Source organism: Rattus norvegicus, chromosome 5, assembly GCF_036323735.1.
Source record: "Rattus norvegicus strain BN/NHsdMcwi chromosome 5, GRCr8, whole genome shotgun sequence".
Lineage (NCBI taxonomy): Eukaryota > Metazoa > Chordata > Mammalia > Rodentia > Muridae > Rattus > Rattus norvegicus.
The window spans coordinates 80482501-80503427 of NC_086023.1; the positions used below are offsets into that span (position 1 = coordinate 80482501).

Below are 20927 nucleotides of genomic sequence, written 5' to 3' on the forward strand. Positions count from 1 at the left end.
AGCTGGGGACCGAACCCAGGGCCTTGCGCTTCCCAGGTAAGCGCTCTACCACTGAGCTAAATCCCCAGCCCCAAGAGTAGGAATCTTAACCACACCAAGAAATCTATGCAGGGGGTTCACAGAGCCAGTGCAGCAATGTGTAGGGTTGCCCCCTACTGGCCAACCTCAGTGTTGCGCTGTATCCTACAGCCGCATTGCTGGGGCTTCCTTTGTGCATGTTAGGTCTCTCTTAGGTTTGTGCTTATAATTTGCAGCCAGTAGCTGGAGAGTTGGAGCACAAAACTTGTACTCATTATCGTCCTTTTTAAAAATTCAAAAGTCGAGGCTGGAGAGATAGCTCAGTGGGTAAGAGCGCTCGATGCCCTCCCAGAGGACCTGAGTTCAGTTTCCGGCATACACAGGATAGCTCGCAACCATCTATACCTCCAGTTTCAGAAGATAGGACACCTTATTCTGACCTCTTCAGGCACGAGTTGTATACGTGGTGAATAGACATACATGCAGCCAAAATACTTATACACATAAAATAAAACTAAAAATCGTCTAACTAGACAAGTCAGGACTGGAGAGCTTTGTCACCGGTTAAAACCATAGGGCTGTTCTTCCAGAGGACTTAGGTTTCGTTCACGGCACCCACATGGTGGTTCACAACCATCTGTAAGTCCAGCTCCAAAGGATCCATTTTTAATCTACGTTAAAATATTTATCTCATCTTTCATTACAAATGTTTCAGGCTAATGTTTCAACTAAAAGCCTTGGTTACTGGTCTTCTAACCTCTGAGTTACATTCTGTTCTTTTGTTTTTTGGGTGCTGAGGATTGAATTAGGGTGTCATGGTGACAAAGGCACCATTCACCAGCAGCGGCCTATATCCCTATTTATAAAGTTCGATCCTTTTACCGGAGTTACTTTAGATAGTCGGAGGTCTTTCTCCATAGGAAACTGTTCTTGGTCCTTTCTTGTGAGTTTGTCTTAGCACTTTTTCTCTGTTCCCGACCTTTTTGCGCATGCTTTCATTACTTCTTACCCAATACAAATCAAATGTAAGTGTCTTTGTGGTATTGTATTAAGTGGGGTTCCCTAGAGGAATAAAACTTACAGTGTATGTGTGTGTGTGTGTGTGTGTGTGTGTGTGTGTGTGTGTGTGTGTGTGTGTGTGTGATTAGTTTATTAGAACGGTCTACAGACTATAGTTCAGGTAATCTACTAACATAAAGTCCAAGAATTCAGGAGTTGTTTAGTCCACAAAGTTGGATGTCATAGCTGTTTTTCAGTGTATGTCAGAATTCCAAAGTAGGCCCTAATGCTCATAAAGGAATGGACCTGCTAGCCAGAGTAAGAGGAGGTTCTAGGGAGGGATCTTCCTTCTTCCCCATCTTCTATGTAAGCTGTCAGCAGAGGGGGTGACCTGGTTTCAAGGTAGACCTTCCCTCCCCAAAAACACCTGGATGAAAAGTAGGTCTTTCCATCTTCAATTGACTCACCCACTCTCTCACATGTGCATTGGCTGTTAAGGTTTAGTTAATTCCGGATGTCATTGACAACCAAGAACAGCCATTACAAGCCCACCCCTGATCAATGTGACACACAATCACATCTCTTTGTCATGCTTCATTTTCAAATGTAATTAATAGCCAGGTCATAACTATGCCTGCGTAACTACCCCATGTACAGCCTCAAAGGCATTATGTGTTTAACAGAGTCATAATTGTACACAGCGTGATGTAAGCATCCCTTGTACAAGCATAAATGCATTATAAATTTTATGATGTTCCTTCAAGGGACATTCCTTTGATATCTCAAAAGTTAAATATGACAACCACTGATAGTCTCTTAATCGTTCTGATACTCCATGACAAAGAAATAAAACATGAAAATCTGTACAAACACATTCTTAACAAAATACCGCACTGAGTGCGTGCTGCCCTCCCCCGGACCCCCAGTTCCATTGTCCAGCCACTGGAAATAAAGAAATGAATTAAGCACTTTCTAGAATTCAATGATACCTAAACCGCACAAAGACTCAATAAATAAAGAGAACTTCAGACCAATTTCCACTATGAACATTGTTGCAAATGTTCTCGATAAAATGCTTGCAAACTGAATCCAGGAACACATAAAAAACATTATTCACCATGATCATGTAGACTTCACCCCAGGGATACAGGGATGGTTCAATGTACAGAAATCCATCAATGCAATCCACTGTACATACAAACTAAAAGAAAAATATCACATGATCATTTATTTCACTAGATGCAGAAAAAGTCTTTGACATAATACAACACTACTTCATATTAAATGTCTTGGAGAGATCCGAGATATAAGGTGCATTTCTAAAAAAAATAAAAACAATGTACAGCAAGCCAAAAGCCAACATCAAAAAAATAAAGAAAAATATAAAGCAGTTCCACTAAAATCAGGGATAAGACAAGGCTGCCCATTTTCTCTCAATCAATTTAACATAGTGCTTGGAGGAAGTTCTACCTCGAGCACTAAGACAACTAAAGGAACTCAAAGGGGAACAAATTGGAAAGGAAGAAGTCAAGGTATCACTATTCACAGATGATGTGATTGTACACGTATGTGACTCCCAAAATTCTACCAGCTGATAAACACCTTCAGCAAAGTGGCCAGAGACAAAATTAATTCAGAATAAATCAATAGCCCTCATTTATAAAGCAATAAACAGGCTGAGAAAGAAATTACGGAAGCAGCAATCTTTACAATAGCAATGAATAATGCAAACTATGGTGGTGTAACTCTAACCAAGCAAGTGAAAGACCTGTATGACAAGAACTTCAAGTCCCTGAATAAAGAAATCAAGGGAGTTATCAGAAGATCAAATAACTCCCATGCTCATGGGTCAGTAGGATTGACACAGCGAAAATGGTCATAGCCCAAAGCAATCTATGAGTTCAGGGCAACAGCCACCATAATTCCAACGCAATTCATTACAGACCTTTACAGAGCAGTTCTCAACCTCAAATAGAAAACCAAAAACCCAGGATAACCAAAACAATCCTGAACAATAAAAGAACCTCTGGAGGAATCACCATCCTGATTTCAAGCTGCAGTACAGAGCCAATAATACTAAAAACTACGTCGTGTTGTTACAGAGACAGACAGGTTGATGAATGGAATAAAATCAAAGGTCTGGAAATCATACATACACAAACACACACACACACACACACAAACACACACACACACACACACACACACACACACACCTATGAACACTTCATTTTTGATAAAGAAGCCGAAATCATACAATGGAAAAAAGAAGCATCTTCAATCAAATGGTGCTGGTTTAACTGAATGTCTGCATGTAGAAGAATGCAAGTAGAGCCATATCTATCACCCTGCACAAAACCAAGTCCAAGTGGATCAAGGACCTCAACATAAAACTGGACATACTGAACCTAGTAGAAGAGAAAGTGGGGGAACTTCCTTGAACACCTTGGCACAGGAGACGAATTCCCAAAGAACACCAATAACTCTGGGCTACAAAGCTAAACAGAGAATTCTCAACAGAGGAATCTTGAATAGCTGAGAGCAGTTAATGGAATTTTGAGAGTCCTCAGTCGTCAGGAAATGCAAATCAAATGACTCCGACATTCCATCATACTCCAATCAGAATGGCTGTAATCAAAACCTGAGGTAACAGCACATGCTAGTGAAGATGTGGGGAAAAGGAATATTCACCCATTGCTGGTGGGAGGGCAAACTTGGACAATCACTTTGGAAATCAATTTGGCAGTTTCTCAGAAAATTGGAAACGAACCTGAAGTCTCAGCTATATGCCCCAAACGTACCCCGCTCTACCACAAAGACGCTTGATCAGTTGTGATCATAGCAGCTTTATTTGTAGTAGCCAGGAATTGGGAATAGCCCAGATGTTCCTCAACTGCTGAATTGAAAAAAGAAAATGTGGTACATCTACACAATGAAATATTATTCAGCTATTAAAAACAAAGACTTCGTGAAATTGCGGGCAAATGGATGGAACTAGAAAATATCGTCCTGAGTGAGGTGATTCAGATCCAGAAACATACGCATGGTATCCAGTCACTTATAAGTAGACATTAGTCATAAAGTGCAGGATAACCATACTACAATCCACAGACTCAAAGGTAATTAGGAGGGTCCAAGGGAGGTTTCATGAATCTCACTCAGAAGCAAACAAAATAGTCATCAAAGGGAGATAGGTGGGAGAGGGGGTGAGGAGGGGACTGTGATCAGGTGTGGGGAGAGGGTGCTGGGGAGGTCTGGGTGTGAGAACAGAAACTGGTGGGGGCAATTCTGGAACTAGCTGGAGATCTAGGATAAGGGAGGCTCTGGGGAGTCTATAGGGATGACCTACCTTAGACTCCTACTAGCAGTGAAAATGGAGATTGAAGTGGCCATCTCCTACAGCCAGGCAGGACTTCCAGTGGAGGGAGGGAGACATTAATCCACCTACAAAACCTTCAACCCAAAATCTGTCCTGCCTCCATGATGTTCAGGGACAAAGATGGAGCAGAGTTTGAGGGAATGGCCGACCAATGACTGCCCACCTTGAGATCCATTCCACTGGAGAGTCAACCCTGACGGTCTTAGTGATACTCTGCTATGCCTGGAGACAGCAGCCTGGCATAGCTGTCCCCTGAGAGGCTTCATCCAGCACTGAATGGAAACAGATGCAGACACCCACAGTGAAACATCAGGCCGAGCTCGGGGACTCTTGTAGAAGAGCTGGGGATAGGACTGAGCTCTGAGCTGGACAGGGCAAGGACACCACTTGCAGAACTACTGTTGTGAGAGAACCTCTTCTGGTACTAAAATCTGTATTAGTCAGGGTTCTCCAAAGGGACAGAACTTATAGAATGAAAGAGAGGGGCTCTAATCTTTACTTCCTCCATTCTGTAATGTAAATTATAGTAGATCATTTTGAGTTGAGTTTGTCCTTTTTTGGTAGTTTCTGGAGGTGTAGAATTTGGTTGCCACTTGAGGTAGTTACACAGGGGGAATCTACTGTTATAACCTTTGCCATTGATTTTTCACCCAGTGAACTGTAACGTCCTGTTCTCATCCCATTGTCTTGCAACATTTTCTAACTTACTTTTGAATTTATCCTTTGAACCGATAGTTATCTATATTTGCTTTATTTAATTTCCATGAATTGCTCAAATAAACTCTGCCCACTACCCCAAGTTCTTAACCCTGCATGACTTCTTCAAAGCCTCTACTGTTGGCTTTTAAGCAATATTAATCCATGACCCTGAGGGCCAGACTCTGTCACACAGACACCCTTATGAGTCCTAAACCATCCACGGATGCTCAGAAGACAAACACTGTCTGCGTTGATCTTATGAGTATCAATAAAGACACCGTGGCCACCAAGATGTGCTCAGATTCTGGATAAATATGAGTCGGTAACAAAGGGAATCTTTTTAGCATCTGAACTTAGTGAAAATTGCTTAAAGTTTGCTCGGTCAGTGTTGGATAGAGGGAGAATCTGGTTTTTACAGGCTGTATTGTCTTGTGTCATTCCCCATATCTAGTCCAGGGGTGATTTTTGGTTTTGTGTTTTACTATTTTTCAGAGAATGGTAGGTTGTGGGTTGAAGTGGAAACTTAAAGGTTGTTTGGAAAGTCTGTTGTGTAGGATGTCATACAGGCGAAGGCAGGTACAAGATAGAATGAGGCCTGCCATTGGATGAGAAGGAGGGATGAGGGGAGAAAAGTTTTAGAGAGATGAGGAGACTGGAGTGAGGCAGAGGAAGCAGTGGAGAGAATATGGAGGCTGATGTAAAGATTCCTCTCTGCACATTTACAGGTTATGAATATTCTTAAGGGATGGATGTGGACAGGGCTTTGTATATTTAGGTGGGCAAGTATATCTTATCAATTGGATCAGAGGTTATTGTGTTGTGTGTTCTTTCATGTGGAGATTTAAATCAAAGACAGTTATGTGGCAGTTGGAGACCCTAAGCCGCCACGGACTTGGGGTGTATATTTCTGGACTGGTGGCAACCTGCCTTGGGAACTGGATGGGTAGAGAGATTGTTGCCAGGATCAGAGCGTAGTCATAGGCAGTGTGGTATGGGATGGAGCAGAGCAGGTGAGAAGCTTTGCTGACTGAGATGAAGAAATCTACCAGATTTCTTGGGGCACTATGGTGCCGGATCTATTACGGGGTAAAAGAAAGCTTTTTTTATAATTTTACAACAACACAGTTGGATGGTGTTTTGCTAAGGCAAAATATGAAGGAATGTTTGACTGAAGCAGACACAGGAGAGATGATATTCTGCTAAAGCATTGAATTTGTAAAGTACTGGTGAGGGGCAGGTACAGGATAGAAGGAGGCCTGTCATTGGAGGAGAAGGAAGGATGGGCGGGAGAGAAGTTTGAAAGAAGAGGAGGAGACTGAGGGAGAGAGGAAGAGACAGAAGGGAGAGATGGAGAGAAGCCATGGCAGGACAAGATGGCAGGTGATGTTAAGATTCTGCTCTGTGTATTTACAGGTTGTTATTAATGCTCTCAAGGGATGGATGGTACCGGGCTTTGTATGTTTAAGTGGACAATTATATCTTACCAATTGGGTCAAAGATTGTTGTTGTGTGTTCTTTTATGTGAGGGTTTGAGTGTAAGAAAGTGTGCGGCTAGGATGTGTTTCCGCCAAGATACCTAGCAGACATCTTGAAGCACTGCGGTGCAGACATAGCTGGGTAAAAGACATCCATATTTTTTATTTTTATATTTTTACAACAACATATTCATATACAAATATATCGGTATAAATTCATATATATGTACACAGAGGCATAAAAAGACAGACACACATACACAGTCTTTGTCCACAGTGAGAACATACTATATACACTGTTCAACAATCTGATTTCTGTACTTAAACAATATAACAAGTACCATTCACTACAACACATTGCCAGCTGTTTTCCACATTTTTATTCAACTCTTATTAACAATATCTAGACAAAATCCCTCAAAGTTTTCTATTGACGTCTTTAATTCTACCACTTGGGAGGCAGAGACAGGGACATCTCTGTGAGTTCAAGGCCAGCCCGGTCTACATAAAAAGTTCAAGGTCAGCCTGGTCTACATAACAAGTTCCTGGCTAGCCAGCACTATATGGTAAGATTCTGTCTCAAACAAAACAAAACAAAAGAACTCCCTAAAGTTTTCTATTAGTTCAGAACCTAACGAAGACATTAACAAAGGAAGCTAGGCGATACCAGAGGATACCCTCGCCTGTATTTTACACAGGCCCTAGTATTCAGTAAACATAAATGCAAAATGAATACTAATTGTGGTGGCTAAGCACACGCGTAAAAAGTACATGAATTACTGTATTTTACTGTTTGTTGCTCTAATTAACATTTTCACAAATGAGTGTGTGTGTGTGTGTGTGTGTGTGTGTGTGTGTGTGTGTGTGTGTGTGCGTGAACACGAGTACCATTTCTCAGGAGCACTGTACCCTGTCTTTAAAAGTTTTTCCCTCTGACCTATGGCTTGTAAATTAAACAAGTCTGGTTGGCCAGGTAGTCTCAGGGATTCTCTTGTCTCAGCTTTCCCAATTATGAGGTTACAAGAGCACAGCAGCACATTTAGATTTTGATGTGGGTCCTAGGGATGGGATTCAGATCTCTATACCGCTTAACAAGCTTTTACTAATTACGTTATCTCCTCATCTCCTTGTTCACAATTTTAAGAGTTTCCTATTTTAATCTAAATACATCTTGAAGGATAAACAATACCAAACCAGTCAGCTGTCAGAGTTCCCACATTAATTTCCTCCTGAGATTGCTCTTCCGAGTGAATTTTCATATGTTTGGTAAGATGAGCATTTTGTTTGAAGGCTTTACCACATTCAACACACTCATAGGGTTTCTCTCCAGTGTGGGATCTCTGATGAATAACAAGTGGTGATTTTGCATTGAAGGCTTTTCCGCACTCATAACATTCAAAGGGCTTCTCCCCTGTATGAGTTCTCTGATGTACAATGAGGTGTGACTTCTGACTAAAGGCTTTTCCATATTCTACACACTCATAGGATTTCTCTCCTGTATGAACTCTCTGGTGTTGAGTAAGAACCTCAATTTGCTTAAAGGCCTTATCACATTGATTATATTCAAAGGGGCAACCCCCGGTGGGAGTTCTCAGATGGTAGGTAAGAGATGAGCTATGTCCAAAGGCTGCCGCACTCCTTACATTTATAAGGTTTCATCTTCGTGTGAGTTCTCTGATGGATAACTAGGTGTGACTTTTTGCTAAAAGTCTTCCCACACTCAGTACATTCAAATGGCTTCTCGCCTGTATGAATTCACATGTGTTTAGTCAGGGATGAGCCATACTTAAAAGCTTTGCCACATTCATTACATTCATAGGGTATTTTGCCCGTGTGTGTTCTCACATGTTCGGTGAGAGATGAATTATATCTGAAGGATTTGCCACATTCCTTACACTCATACAGCTTCTCGCCCGTGTGAGATCTTATGTGTTGCATAAGGTTTGAGCTATGCCTAAAGGTTTTGCCACATTCATTACATTTGTCGGGCTTTTCTCCAGTCCGGATTCTCAGGTGTTCAGTGAGGGCATGTTTGTGACCGTGGGCTTTGCCACACTGGACACACTCGTATGGCTTTTCCCCAGTGTGAGTTCTCTGATGCACAACAAGTTGGGACTTTTGGCTGAAAGCTATCCAGCATTCGTTACATTCATATGGTTTCTCCCTGGTATGAGTTCTTTGATGGTCAAGGAGACCCTGTTTATGGCTGAGGACCTTCCCACATTGATTACATTCATACGGTTTCCCAGAGCCCGGAGCCTTGTCGGGATTAGATGGACTATGGCAGGGTGATTTCCGTTTCTCCTCGGTCTGAATTTTGTCTTCCTTGTTATGGGATGCGCTATGACGGCATACTTTCTCACATTTCTTGCATGTTTGGTTTTTGTCACCTTTACCAAACAATTTATTGTTGGGTGACTTGTCACATTTCTTTCTAGTTGAAATCTCATCTCTGTTCACATCGGATGCACAATGGCTGAGTGATTTCCTATATTCATTAGCTGTATCAGATTTCTTTTTCGCAGAGTTTTTAATCTGACTGGGCAAGTCTAACTTCTGATTCAAGTTCTTCCCATACAAATTGGATTTATGCAATCTTTTTTCAGAAGGATCATGTTTTGAATGGACATTTTTCTTCTCCAACAAAGTACACTCACTGCTTTTCTTACTGTTTGAACTTTTCTTCCTGAATGTCACTTCTGTAGTGAGTTTCCTTTGGAATTTCTGCTTCCCCTCCATCTGCACACCATCTTGTTGGACCTCTAGAATAGAATTGATGAGAGATTCTTGTGAGTTTCTACACCCCCACTGAACTTCTGTATAAGTTTCCTAAAGAGATGCCCTCCTTGGTGGGGTTGAATATGTACCACACTAACATCCCAATAATAAAATAAGCATCAGGAAGGACTGTCTCTGTCCTCTTGGACCCAATAGAAAGAAAGCTATAGTAAACCAGGGAAAAGACAACTGAAAGAGTTGGCTGCTTAGAAACAGGATCTTGTAACCTTAGGGTAGAAGATGAAATACACACAAGGAATGTTGAACAAACAATGCATTAAGTTAAAAAACAGATTTGTGGTTATGCCAGGTATAGTGGCACATGCCTATTATTCCCAGTACACGGGAGGTTGAAATTCCTTTTCATAAGTTTGAGGTCAGCCGGAGCTACATAGCAAAGCATTACTAGTCTCCCCACTGTGATTAAATTTAGGATGCCATGATGTAAGTGTTATAAAAGCCATACTTATCCTACTTACCCACACACAGAAAGAAGCAGAAATGTAGGACTACTTGTTCTCAAGAACATAGTTTCATAGTTTCACTTCCCTGTGACCTCTAAGTTGACAGTTCTTGTTCCTGGTGAAGTCTGGCTAAAGTCTCACCCTTGGGTTGTAAGAGGTGTACTTTTGCCTCTTCAATAAATCCCTCTAATTTTACTAAGGCTACCTAAAATAAACTAAAACAGAACACATCTTCCAAGGAGTACTGAAGAGCCAGTGGATGACTGGGGAGCTACGAAGGGCACTGCTCCTCCCTTCTTTTCCATGAGCAACGTACCAAGGACATTCTTACTAACAACCAACAACTCCATGGTTCCTCTAAGTTCCCTGATGCTTTTGCAAAGTCATGAAATTCCTAGCAACTCACTTGGGAGATGCTTTACTATCTGGGATTACAGTGGGTGTCCACCTGTTTTCCCAGTGACTTGTCGATTGCATGCCTTTGATCCTGTCACCATTCCAACAAGTGATGGCCAGTTTCAAGTTGATTCATGGCCCGAACACTTGCTCATGTTCTTTTTTCTACACATTGCCAAATTTAAAAATGTACATTTAGGAACGCTCTTCTTCTCTCAGCCTACTCCCTTACCAGCTCTCTGCATAGAAATGCAATGGAGAAATCATCTGAGGTAAGAGTTTTAAACATTGAAAGAGAGAAACATAGGTAAGAGTGAATAGCCACTCCAGTTTCTATGGAGAAAATCAGAGCATCTGAATGGATGTCTGGAATTCTCACTTTTATGGAGGGCATTTAGGAGATGCTGGTTTGGGGTAAACTATAGTGGCACACATCTTTAATCCCAGCATTCATGAGGCAGAGTTCCAGACAAGTCAGGGCTACATAATAGAAATACATATGTGTGTGTTTGTGTCTGTGTGTGTGTGTGAGTGTGTGTGTGTGTGTGTGTGTGTGAGAGAGAGAGAGAGAGAGAGAGGGAGAGAGAGAGAGAGAGAGAGAGAGAATGTTTGGTGGAAATCTGTATAGTATAGAAGGGGGAGTCCAGAAAAGCTGAACTGGAGCCACTCTTTCACCCAGGAACTCAAGACTCGCACCCTGGGATAGAGAGATGAGCAGGACTCTCCAGGCAGCAGGACTCTCCATCTTCTGAAACCCAGTGATGATGGAGACAGGGACAAATTTCCTTCTTAAAAGGAAGTGATCAAGACTTACACCTGTTCTCTTGACATGTAAGATTAAAACAATCTTTGCCCGTGTGCACACATGTTCATCTGGATGTGTGCACATATCCACATACCCATGCATGTGCATGCTAGTTTGTCATCAAGCCATTCCTGGACTGTTTTCTTCATCTTAGGTTTGCAACAAGGTTTCTCACCAAACAGCTCACCAGTTGGCTAGACATGCTGGCCAAAAAGTCCCAGCTCCGGTCTCCACCGCCTTGATGCCAGATTACAGGTGTGCACCTCCAGGCACAGCTTCTTACATGGAGGTTGAAGAGCTGAACTCAGGGTCATGCTCATGAGGCCAGTACTTTACAAACTGAGCCATCTCTCTAGCCCCATAACCAACTTCCTACAGGGATGGATGGAGCTGTCACAATGGGTATCCACTCCCCCAAAAGACAGAAAGTATGAAAAGACAACTTCACTATGAAGGTTTTATGGATCACAGTCCTATTACGCGACAAGATCATACCACGGCCCTAAAACTTGATTAAGGTTAAAATAATTTTCTCTTCCTTTTTTTTTCTTGCTTTTCAAGGCAGGGTTTCTTTGTATAGCCCTGGCAGTCCTGGAACTCACTCTGTAGACCAGGCAGGCCTCAAACAGGCCATACCTCTGTGTGTGGCACACACACAGTTGCGACAGCCCTAATGAAAACACCCACCAACTGGGTGATGTCTCAAATGCCTGAGACTATGGGGGGATATCTCATTCAAATCATCCCAGGGATTAAGGACAGATGGACACTTACAGAGCAGGGGTATGAGGAGTTTTGTAGTCAATGGAAGGAAACAAAATTATTGGGAGTGTCCACCATCTCCAGAGATGCAGAAAAGAGACTGATGTAAGAATGTCTAAATTTATTACGAGAATATATGACAATTAGGGAACTTGTGTGCAGGGAGAGGACAAGGAAAATTGAGGATTCTTTTTTAAATATGGTGAAGAGGAATGAGATTGAATGTTGAAGAGTCTTCTGGAGGCTAAGCAATAAGTATACAGTAGGGAAGGGGCTAGGTGAGGGAGGTGACTTCAGGCTACTTAGCCCTGGATTTCAGCTTTCTCCCTGCCACTGTCAGAATGATGATGGACTATACTCTTACTCCTTATGGAAGACCATGCCTCTCGGGCTATCCTATAGCATAGCATTTGGAATTGCTGCACCTCCTCTATAAAGAGATTATGCATGCCTACCCCTGAGCCAGGCGGCTCACTCTTACAATTTGAAAGTGAGCTACAGTGGGTAACTATCACATCCAAGCAGTGATTTAAGGAGTAATTAAGTGGTTCAATTCACCCATTCTTTTCTTCTCCATGAAATAAAAGCTTGTGGCGAGCTGCTCATGTGGACAGGTTTACAGGAGAAGGTGATATTAGAATCTCCAAGGTAAGAAAATATCTGAACTGTGAATTCCTTTTCTCCTGAGAGATTCTGGTGTTTTTTCTACTAGTTCCTGGTTAAGAGACAAAAACCTGGGACTTTTAAGAAAAAAATATTTTTTCCATATTGGGGATCAAATCTAGATCCTTGTGAGAAATCACTCTCTATTCTGAGCTGTATCCCCAGCCCTAATGAAAGTTTTCAAAGTACTCTTTGAAGAATTCCAAGCTTACCACCAAGAAACTAAAGACTTATTTGCACTGGTTCCTGTTTTCTTGAGTCTGTGCAGACTACTTGGGCTGTTCTTATTTACCTTTCCTGAAGAACATCGCTCCTCTTCTCCATCCAACTTAGAGACTGGGACTTGTCTGGGATCTTGATTTCCTACTCATAAGAAATGGTAGACACTGAGGGTTGGACCAACCACTTCAGAAATCAAGCCCCAACTTTTTTACTTCAGGGTCTTTCAAGGCTAATGAACATATATGGCTTCTGATGTTTCAAAATAAGGATGCCCATGAATCTCAACTAAGCACACCTTCCCTTTTGGAGGCAATGACACAAGCATCATTCCTAGCACTTGTTGCTATTCTGTCTAAGCTCCACCCCCACAGCTACTTGGCAGCAGCCAGGTATGCTCTGCCCCACAGTTGGCTAGCAAATGGCATGTATAGTACCTGACACAATAAAAGGAGCTGCTTGCCCCCCCACCTCTTATTCCCTCTTACCCTCTCTTCCCCTCTTGCTCTTTGTTGTCCTCTGTTCTTGTCCCATCCCCCTCCCCCATGTGCCCATGACTGGGCCACCTGTTCTCTCTTCTACTCTTCTCTCATTAAACCTCGTCACATGAAACCATGGTGTCTTAGTATTTTCTGTCCAGTCAAGGGTTGAGATAAAAAACACTAACAGTACTAAAAAGGGATCAAAAGTCCCTGTCCAACCAACCAACCACCACGACCACCACCAACACCACCACCACCACCACCACCACCACCACTGCCAAAATAAAACAAAACAAAACAAGAAAACATCAAGGGGAAAAATGAAGGACTTGAGGAAGAAGGGACCGCAGGGAACATATTCTGGGTGGAGGGGAACTGTTCTTACATATTGAGGCTGGATTGTTGCAGTTCTCTAGCTTTGTATCCTTGTACACGTTTCTCTGCCCAGGTTCCAGCTGCTCCCATTCTTCTGAGGAAAAGCCACAGACATATCCATGAACGTTACTGACTCCTATCATTCTTATTCAGTCCACAGAGAATTGGACAGTTCGACCATATCAACCCTCACCTCTTCCCTCTCTTCTTCTTTACAAAGGGATTGGCTTTTTCTCTGGTGTTTAGACTTTCTTCCTTGGCTTTGAAAGTTTCTCCTATTTCACATCTCATTTCCACAAAGTGTTGGGTATCGAAGGGGGAAGGCTTTAGGTGAACTCCAGCTGCCATGTTGACCTGGGACTAGCGAGTTTGTCTGGACCTTTCTCTGGGTTGCGGTCCCTTGGCTTATGGCACCATTGTCAGGCCATTTTCTGTATTCCACAGATTCCTGGACTGGAACTGTTACCTAATTTTGTAAGTATTCTCAAGGATAGCTTAGCTTGTGAACAATTTGTTATTTTGTCTCAAAATTTTGCCAAGACTAAAAGTGAAAAGCCAGGCATGGTGGTGCATGGATGAGGCTGAAGCCACTGAGGAGGCTTTGGTCACAGAATGATGTGGACTGTGGCAGGGGTGGGGGGACAGAGAGACAGAGGGAGATTTCAGCAAAATTGGTTGGCTCTCTCAACAGCTTTTTGCCATAATGTACCAAACCACAGCAAGAACTTGATTCAGGATCCTGAGCTTGATCCAAATTTAATCTCTTGAACTACGGGACAGAGGATGCTTTGGGGTGTTGGGTAAACTTTTGTCTTTATCCATTGGGCCTCTAATGACCAGACCTCCCCCGACCCCTAGCATGTCCTGAACCATGTTGAGCAGCCAGAGCCTTAGAAAGATGTGTCTCTCCTAGATCTGTTGGAAAAGATAGTCTATGGATGGAAGAATCGTGCAGCAAGTCTCATGTGTCTATGGTCCTTATAAAGCCTCTAAGGCAGGAGCCCTAGAGGGTATTCATCAGGTCTTGGGACTGCTCCCGAGGTGGTGAGATCCTGAGACTCACCTAAGATTCTGGGACATGAGGAAGGATCTTGGGTACAGGACTCGGGAGGTCCCCTCATTCTTTCATGGGTTAGCCCTCTGGACACATAGACATACATTTAAGTGCAAGGGTAATCATTTATTGAACTGCAAGAGCAAGAAATTTGTGCGGAATGATCATGGGTGGGGCAAAGAGAAATTTAAGAAAGCTTCTAATTCTCGATGTGTTGTCCTGGGTAACTAGGGAAGATGCTGGAGAGACCAGGATTGCACTTTTCTGTGACACAGGATGGAAATCAGATTGCAGAATTTGTCTCAGGATGCTCCATGGACAGGAAATGGTGATGCTGGAGTCCTGGTGAGAAGTCTCCACTCTGTAATGAGTAATCCACGCAGAAAGAATACAGGAACCCATTAAGCACGTCTTGGACTGACTTCAGGACAGAGAGGCACTCTATTGTATAGAACAAAGGATAAAGAAATAGATCTTGCCCTGCAATATAATCAAAATTATTTGCCAGAAAACAGGGATTAAAGGCATAGAATAAATTATACTTTCCTTATGGATGGCCTATGAAAAATGAAGTAACGAAAGGTCTGAGGCTTGGTTCCACAACCTTTGGCTCTGAAGAATGGTCATTGCCTTGAGGAATAATGGTGAAAGCCTTGGCCACTTTTAAAGACTTTCCTACATTATCTGAGTGAAGTCTTGGGAAATGGGAAAGAGGGGTCAAAGGAGTCTGCTCTCCAGACTGGAGGAGAAGTGGAGATCATGCAACTCCATTTCCAGGTAAGAAGCCAAGGTTGTACGGAGTTCAGATGAAGATCTTATTGTCCAGAGTGGAATGGAGTGGGACTGCAGTCTCTGAAGAGCAGTCATACTCACATCCTGCTACTCTCTGTTTCAAACTTTAACTCTTAATGACACTTAACACATTGCTGAGCCCTTTTTACACAACTGTGCAGCAACTATGGAAAACTCACTCCCTTGTTTTCTTACCTAAGTGCTTGGTTCACTTTACATTAGAGCTCAAACTAGGACCAGATAGTCACAAATCCACATAATTGAAAGCCATTTTTCAAGCTCTCCTCAAAGACTCCTTATCAAATTATTCTTATAATAATTTGGGGGCACAATACTAATGCTTTTGGAAGGGTCTGGTCCATGCCCACCCCCTCCTTGCTCTCACTGGAGATTGCCCACTTGGAGGCTCAGGCCTTTCTTCATCCTCGGGCCTGGAGACAGCGATCTGCAGGGTGAGAACAAGAACGTGTTCAGGTACCAGGTCCACGATATTCCCCGAAGAGGAAATGAGGTGCCTCTAAAGCTTTCAACAAATAGCTGATAGCCAATCCCCCAGGTTTATTTCTTCTATGATATAATATTCAGAACGAGAAAAATAAGTGAGTCCTGACTTACCAGTCTTGGTTACGTCAATGATATTGTCCCTAGTGATTCCATGCGCCTCACATAGTTTTGCAAACTTTTCCTTGATATCTGAACTCAGATCCTTTGTTCTGCCTGTGAAAAGAGCAGCAGTGAGTATAGCAGCTGTGTCCTAGGCATTGACCACAGAACTAAGTGAGGGGACAGGGGCTCCCCCATAAGGATGAGGAAATGGCTGGTGACATGGTTGACATGTGTGGGTCCAATCTATCCTGAACGTGGCACCCACGGAATGGCCTTCTGGCACACGGAGAGATTTCAGAGTGTGCCCATCACTGTGCTTGAGGCAGGGTGCAGGTGAACATCGTCGACCTTCAGAAAGTGAAGAAGAGGCAGGACCAAGCTGGGAAGACTATACTAAAGCTAGAGTTTCCTTCCTGTTTTCCCACCCCAAGATCATTGTCTGTGTGGAAATACTTTACCTTAGAGCACCATCACCTGGAAGGTTTCCCCGTTCTTGAAATTAACGAGATGAAACATGACATATCTGTCATAGTCTGTCTTAAGTATAGTAAATGTATTCCCTCCATCATCTGTGGAGGAAATGGGAAACAGCTCAGAAATTCTCTGGTCTGCATGAAATTATGTAAACCCTTTACCTGTACTACCCCAAACATAAAAATCATTAAAATACATATCCTGGAAGAGATGGGGGGCATGGATGTCTGCTGCTTCCCATCTGTAGCCTTCTGGACTTGATGAAGTAACTTCTAAGGAAGGGGCCCTGGGACGAGGCCCACTAGAGAACACTTAGCCACTGCAGTGACTCACTCTCTCTCATCCTCTCTGAGGCTCACCTACCTCCCTCAGCACCTTCAAGCGACATGTCTAACTTTCATAAGTCTGCCGTCTCACATGGCTACATCCTGAGCAATGTACACCAGTGCTAGCTACTAGGCAGTATCAGATTCCACCTCACCATACTTATCTCCCTTGCCTGCCACAGGGTGCTAGCTATTAGATGGCCCCCATGTCCCTGGCTAAATCAACCATGACAGGAAGTGCTTGAGATTCTACCAGGGGTCGTGGTGAGTTTGCTAGTAGAATGTTTGACTGGGAGGTGCAAGTTCCTGAGTTCAATTCCCAGCAACACATAGACACACACACACACACACACACACACACACACACACACACACACACACACAAGATAAAGGTAGTAGGGTTTACTAAATTCCTTGTGGATAGATATATAGACATTCTATATACTTACACTCAACAAAATATTCGCCATCCTCTGGCGTTTTGTAGGCAACCAAATATAGTTCCCTGCACTCTCCATTTTCCCTGTAAAACAGAGCAAGCTGATGCTTAGGGGATTTTTGATCTGGCTGGCTATTTCAACCTCTACTCTATAGGTATCGCCAGTTTCTGATTCTATTTACCTTTTGAATATTTTTGCAAAATTAGCAAAATGGCTTTTTTTAAGGTTATTTCGTTTCTGTCTGATACTTTAGTAATCAGGAATTTGCGCTTATTTATTCTTCCTCAGCTAAGGGCAAACACCTCACTTACTTAATACGGAACTTGAAGCCTAAGGAATTCTCCAAGACATCGATGTGCTGCATAAAAACTCTCATGCTGCCGTTCTCTTCTATCTTTTCTCTTTTGTCAGAGGCCACGACAATAGAAAACCAATCCCCATTGAGCTCTAATGGATAAGAAAATGCTTAAGGGAGAAGGGGGCAGGGATACTGCATGGACATGTTTCTTCTTGAATTTGGCTTGATAGAGTTGTCACAATACCTAACATTCTGCCCCTGCCTCTCAGTGAGATCAGAGGTCCCCAAATCTTGTTAGATCTGAATAGCATACAACTGGTCTTACTTCAATGTCTGAGGCCATTCATTTGTCTAATAGAACAGGCCACTGTACACATCCCCTCAGAGGACCCGCTTGGCTTCAAGAGTTCTCCAAAGCACTCTCTGAGTCAGAAGTTACAATTCTATGAGCCTACCTTGTCCACATCGAGGTTCCCTCTTGTGGAACTAGCTTCTTCTTCATGGCCACAGACCAGGGTCAGGCCCAGACACAGCAGCAGCAGCAACAGCTTCATGTTGGTAGAGAATAGAATTGCCTCTCTGTCGGGACAATCTCTCTGCGGATGGTGCCCACACTCCACCTCCAGCACTTTGCTCGTCTTTATACTCTCTCTGGGTTTGAGTGTTTTTTTTTTCCTTCTCATATGGGCCTCCTTCCCTCAGGTTTTTTGGAATGTTTTCTCATGTACTGATGTGAAGCCAAGGATTGTTCCTGCCCTTTCAACTTGGCACTCTCATCTCCTATGGATTGATTTTATCACTAATACATTTCAAAAAACATAATCCCAAGAAAAACAGTGGGTGTTCAAGAGGGCTATCTGGAACCAGATGCAACTTTGGATCTGACTTGGAATCAGAAAGCCAGTAATGGAGTGGGCGGGTACTGAACTGGAAGGTCAAGCATGGAAAGAATCTTTGCTTCAAGACTTGAGTGGAGTGTGGAAGAAGCTGAATTACTTGGGTTTTCTTTGAAAACATTCATTCAAATTTCATGTGTATGAGCATTGGTTTTGCATGTGTACCATGCACACACCTGGGGCCAAGAAAGTCAGAAGGAGGTCAAAAGAAGGAGTCAGATTCTTTGAAACCTGTTCTTGCTGAGGACCCAGGTTCAATTCCCAGCACTCACATGGCATCTCACAACTGACTCTAGCTCCAGTCACAGGAAATGACCCTCTTTTGGTCCTTGTGATCTCCTATACACATGTGGTACATATGAACTCACTCATTCAGGAACATATGCATAAAAATAATAAATCTTTATTTAAAAAGATTATCAGGAAGTGTCTTCCGAAGCTAAGCTGACAGCCCCCACCCCCAAACCCACCCCAAAAGATTGACCTCAGAATGCAAACTGCTAACTTGGTAAGGTGAACTGCTTCAGCTGTTTACCTCAGAGAACGTTGGACTTTAACTGACTGGACATAATCTCATCATTAAAGAAAAACAAAGGTATTGTTCAAAGTCATATTTGCTGATGGAGGTCCAAGTAGAAATGATGTCAAGAGTCTGCTTACAAAGAAACACAGATATAATAGGAACATATTTTGTATCCGTATAAATTGTATTTACCCTGGAACTAGAAACATAAAATAGTGTTTGATGTGGGGAAATAAAGAATTCAAGAAGGAGGCAAGTCCTCGATAGGGTTTATTTCCACTTTGCATCAACTCTCTATAGTATGTACTATTTATTTTCATCTTTCCATAGTGTTAGCTAAGACTCAGAAAGATCAAGTAACTATACAAGGCCATACAGCCAGTCAGCGAGAGAACTTAGATTTAAACCCAAGCCTGTCCATCTGACTCAGGAGCCATTACTCTTATTAACTCCACTACACAGGTCGGGATGTTTTTATGGGAAGGGAGGATGGTTAAATAGGAGAAAGAGGAATAAACAGCACTGTAGAGCTCCAGACACATCAGACTGAAACTGACGTGGGTTTCTTTAAAATATGTAGGGGTGGATGTAGCTTGAGATTCAATGAGACATGACTACTGGCCCCTCTTGGTCTACAAGCATTTGGTAAATGCTTGATTAGGGGACTATCATTTTTCTTTTCTCCTCTTCCTCTTTCTCCTGCTCCTCTCCCCTCCTCTTCTTTTTTTATTGATTATGGTGTGTGTGCACACATGTGCACACATGTGTACATGCCTTTGCTCATATACACAGGAGACAGAAGAGGGTGCCAGTTGTCTCCCTTGTCTCCTTTTACTTTATCCCCTTCAGACAGGGTCTCCCTCTGAATCTGGGACTTAGTGTGTTTCAGATAGGCTGTCTGGCCAGTAAGTCACAGCAATCCTCCAGTCTCCACCATCTACCTAGTGGTGGGGTTAAATGCAGCCATGACCAGCTTTTTTAATGTGAGTTCTGAGCATCTGATCTTACCTTGCTGGGAATCCATACAGCCCTCAGAGCCAGTACTTCTCAACTGATCTGTCTTCCCAGCAACTCACATAGAGGCTGGCCTTGAGCTTCCTGAGTTTCTGAATGGTCTTGGATCTGTGGCAATCCCCCAGCTCCAGCTTCCTGAATGCTAAGATTACAGGTTGTAGCACCACGTCTGGCTATAGATTACTGCTTTTCTAGTAATGAGCAAGAAGATGCTTTCCCAGCAGAAGGCAACAGACAGTTCCTTCCACTTAACACTCTTCAGTACATGTGGGCTGTTCCTGTGACTGAAGCACTGAGGCTGTTAAGAAATGACTAGACAAAGCAGGTGGGTAAGGGGTTTAAGGTGTGTACGTGTAACAGCTAATGGCCCATGTGTAACTAGCTAGCATTTCTGAAACTGACTAATAGGAAGATGATTTAATGACTTTTTACCTGAGTCTCAACTAATTGAATAAATACCCCATTCAGAAAGCCTGCGGAAACATTTGAGTCACTCACATGGTGCCAGAGTGTGTTTGGGGCCAAGAAGAACATCAATGAACACGGGCTTATTTGATTCATGTCCCAGAGAGGGAATATTCTGTAGTCCTTCCAACAGAGTGACAGATAGGACTGCTGACCCCAGCTCAACATCAGTTCTAAAGCACCTGCTTCTGTCAGTGTCAGAGGATGCTTGGAGCCACTGGAATCAACCTGCTTAACTCCCAAAACCTAGAGCAGGCCCCAGAAAACAGGCACAAACAAACTTTAAGGGACAAAGTGATTATTGGCCAGGAACTCGTGAAGGACGAAGGGAGCTAGGAGACAGCAGAAACAAGGAAGGGAAGTTATCCTGTGTCAGGCAGAAATGCTATGCCACAGTTTTGCTCGATCATGCAGTGGGGGATGTGCACCCCAAAGAGACCAGCATCTCAGCTCAAAGACAAGGGAGTCTGAAGCAGTTAACAGTTGGGACGGCTAGCTATTCACACACCTCACAACCAAGCAGTC

At 43.0% G+C, this 20927-nt stretch overlaps 1 protein-coding gene and 1 pseudogene across 1 annotated transcript; both read right to left on the minus strand.

The window, feature by feature from the left end:
- Window positions 1–7591: 7591 nt before the first annotated feature.
- Window positions 7592–13673, minus strand: LOC134478994 (zinc finger protein 37-like). Its single transcript, XM_063261296.1, is given in 4 exon segments — window positions 7592–8199; window positions 8201–9330; window positions 12662–12804; window positions 13525–13673. Coding segments are annotated over 4 exon segments (1875 nt in total). The 5' UTR covers window positions 13658–13673; the 3' UTR covers window positions 7592–7730.
- Window positions 13674–15764: 2091 nt separating this feature from the next.
- Window positions 15765–18130, minus strand: Mup4-ps1 (major urinary protein 4, pseudogene 1; annotated as a pseudogene).
- Between the last annotated feature and the right edge of the window lie 2797 nt (window positions 18131–20927).